The following is a 3,437-nucleotide window of genomic DNA, read 5'->3' as shown; positions in this document are numbered from 1 at the left end:
GACAATATTTTTCTTACTTTTATGGAGAAGCAGATTTTCTAAATTTTTTGCTCCATTTTTCCAGAAGTCCTACCCATAATTTATTGCTTATTGCTACTTAACAAAAATTTCTGTAGTTTGAAAGTTAAGCTGTGTTCTGGTTTATATTCCTGTGCAATAAACCACTCTAAAACTTGTTGGCTTAAAGTAGAAGAAAAACACAACATTTTATTATGCTCATGAATTGTGTGTGACAAAAAATAACATAGGATATAATGGGGTATGGGGCTACTTATTTTCTTTATGTCTGAAAACTCACCTGAGAAGACACAACCTAGGAGTGATTTCATATTGGCTAACTCCTTCTTATCGTCCTTTGTGGGTTCCAGTTCTTCACATAGAATTATTTAAATCCTATTCCTTGGGATTTCAGACTTTACCACCTCAGTCTGTCGTCTTTCATTGGGTGATTTTATCTCATTGCTTTAGTTAATGGCTCGACAAATCTATATTGGAAGCACATTTTTGTTTCTTGAGCTTTACCTATGAATATAGCAGAAAAGTATAAACTTAATATGTCATAAATGTTCCTTTCCAAGATTGCTCCTCTGACTATATTTTCTAATGAGTAATCACATTGTTAGGCCAATGTTTCAAATAAGAAAACTGCAAGCTATCAGTTTCTCTTAAACCTAAAATTCACTGAAACTCTTTGATTTCTTCTAAGTCAGACCTCTGTCCTAAATTTTTATACCATCCAAACTGTTGTTACAGGTTTAAGTAAGAAATACATTTGGTGGATACTTTAATTTCTGAATGTCAAGTTTTACTGATGCTTTATAATTCATAAGAAAGTTTATGTTAAAGTCATTTTAATATTATAAAAGAAATTAATATGGAATGTGGAAACTTGGAAACCCATTGAATTCATTGAAGACAAGGACAAAAACAGAAGCATTAAGTACTGAAGTATAAGATGAAAGAAGTTAAATAAAATTCTTGAGGACCAAGAGAGAAGACCCTTGGATTGGCAGCCTATGTTTAAGATTGATTATAATAGTCAGCTCTGGATGTTAGAATTAGAAGTGACTTTTCTGTTATCTTTGAACATTTCTGTATTGTTCTAAATTTTCAAATTATTTTAAAATTTTAAAAACTCTTAAGATGTTTTTAATTTGCTTTTATCCTGATCATGAAATTATAAGTATATATGTAAAACAATATAATATTAGAAAGAGTAAATAGATCAGTCATGAACCCATCTCTCCAACATAACTACTCTTAGGGTTTAGTGTTTTTCCTCCTGCTGTTTTTCCTTTTTGATGTATTTTTACATGGGTAAGGTGTTAACATATTTCATTTTACTCCCTTTTCAGTTTGGTTAGCTCTTTATTAAAATTATTTTTATCAATTTTCTGTTATTATGTGATTAGCATCTATATAACTCTGTGTCCAAGAAACAAACACATTTATATGGAAACTATGAGAAGGTACATAAACCATAATTTATGTTTAGTATCTCAAACATCATATGGAAATAAATGTTTCTGTACCAGGCAAATAAATAGGTCAGAGATGAAGAGAAAAAGGATCAAAAGTCCTCTGTCACGTGGGTGGAGATAAACTTCTGCCAATTTAGTGAAGAAGATGCTACCACTCTTTTTTTCTTTATTTCTCTTGTACTAAGTCAACACTGAACTCTCCAGACATGATATAATTGTGTAATCTAGAATGCCAGAGATCAATCACTTAAATATAGATTGATAGATAGCAAAAATTAATTTGTATTAATAATATTATTATGATGTAGTGTTATACAGTGTTTTATAATTGTAATTTATTTTCGGTAGAGTTTAGTAGTGATTTTGTTAATGATTGGCTTTTGGTAGTCCCGTACCACACAGCAGGGCTTAACATCACAGTAATAATGTACATATTCCCAGGTGTTACATTCCGACTTGCAGGCACCACGAACAAGTTGACATTCTCTTTTTCTCTCTGCAACTTCTCTTGTTTTTTTCTGTGGAACTAAGAAAAAGTAGCTATGAACATAAGTCCAGATTTAATATCCTTAGATACAGAAATGAATAAAGTAAGCTCTTTAAAATGTAGAGTTAAACCATTTTGTTCCTGAAATCATGCCCAAGCAACTCTATTAAATTTTTCCCTCTATCAGCTAGTATAATATACTTATTTATGCAACAATATTGCTTTTGTCACCAACTTTTTAAATTATCATTTTGTAACTAGAACATTTTTAAATATCTAATTTTTGTATGCTTCCTCAAGAGTAAAGAGAAAAAGACATGGAAGAAATAGTCTACATGTTTTGTTTTCTAAATAATCATCCACCTCTAACCCCTTTTCTCTCTACCCCTACCAATCATTGGGTTGGCTGTAAAAAGCTTAATTTTGACAGTAGCTACAATATCACTTGGTAAAATTGATTTTGAAACAGAAGGCAGTAGGAAGTATCTAAAAAATTATAGTGTCATCACACAAAACAACAAAATAAATAAATTTAATTCTACATCTCAGGGAAATTTTTTTTTAATTATTTTCTCAACTACCAGTTCTATTCATTTCTTCCTCCATGAAAAAATAAATTGCCTTATACGGAGGTCATATGAAATCTCCTAAGAATAATGTATTTGTTTCTATTATTTTCAGAGTAAAGTATTTATAAGAACATTTTGCCCTTTGTATCTTTTCTATAATAACAAATATTACCTGATGGACCACAAGACACAGTGAAGACAAAGGTCAGAAAAATACAAAGCATCTTCATTGTTGATGCAGTTACACTTGAGAGAAGTTGGGACAGAGCTCAAAATGTCTCCGAGTTGAGCTAGTCTTTGGTAAAAGAAAGGTGGGCTCTTGTTTTTATAGCCTTCTTGGCATGATTACAATTCTGATTAATGCTGCCTTTCCTGATTGAGTGCATATTCATGTAAGTATTGTGAAATAGCAAACAAGTGTAGTAGAGAGTTTAGTGCTGTTACAACCTGGGTGAGCCAAACGTGAATTCATTTCATTTTTGTAACAAGGGGGTTAAAGTATTCTTGGTCAGTAAATAATTAAAAGCACATAATCAATATCATTTACATTTTCAACTACATGCTTTTTTTGAGTATTTATTATGTACCAGGGGCTGTTAGTACTTTATATGGATTAATTCTCATGACAAATTCTATAACATTGGAACATCTTAATTTCCAATTGAGAAAACTGTGATGCAGATTATCTAATGGCTCACAAATTATATATGTAGTCATTGGTGGAACAGAGATTGATTATCAGGTTATATGATGACAGAGCTCTTTCAGCCTCCACCCTCCTCATTCTCTCAACTGTGTGATGGGTTTCCATCATGTATATTCTCTGTACACATGGCCTGAACCATACACTGTTTCTGGGACTCAATTTTTCAACAAATAGAAAATAAATATTTCTGTATC

At 31.3% G+C, this 3,437-nt stretch overlaps 1 protein-coding gene across 1 annotated transcript; it reads right to left on the bottom strand.

Moving 5' to 3' along the window:
- Window positions 1-1,816: 1,816 nt before the first annotated feature.
- Window positions 1,817-2,767, bottom strand: LOC112428217 (defensin beta 113). Its single transcript, XM_024795767.1, has 2 exons — window positions 2,710-2,767; window positions 1,817-2,007 (listed from the first exon to the last, which is right to left on the bottom strand). The coding sequence occupies exons 1-2, from the start codon at window positions 2,765-2,767 to the stop codon at window positions 1,817-1,819; spliced, it is 249 nt and encodes an 82-aa protein (XP_024651535.1).
- Between the last annotated feature and the right edge of the window lie 670 nt (window positions 2,768-3,437).

The sequence above is a fragment of the Macaca nemestrina genome, chromosome 5, assembly GCF_043159975.1.
Source record: "Macaca nemestrina isolate mMacNem1 chromosome 5, mMacNem.hap1, whole genome shotgun sequence".
NCBI classification, from domain to species: domain Eukaryota; kingdom Metazoa; phylum Chordata; class Mammalia; order Primates; family Cercopithecidae; genus Macaca; species Macaca nemestrina.
The sequence above is the reverse complement of the archived record's forward strand: the minus strand, read 5'-3'. Positions and strand labels throughout refer to the sequence as shown.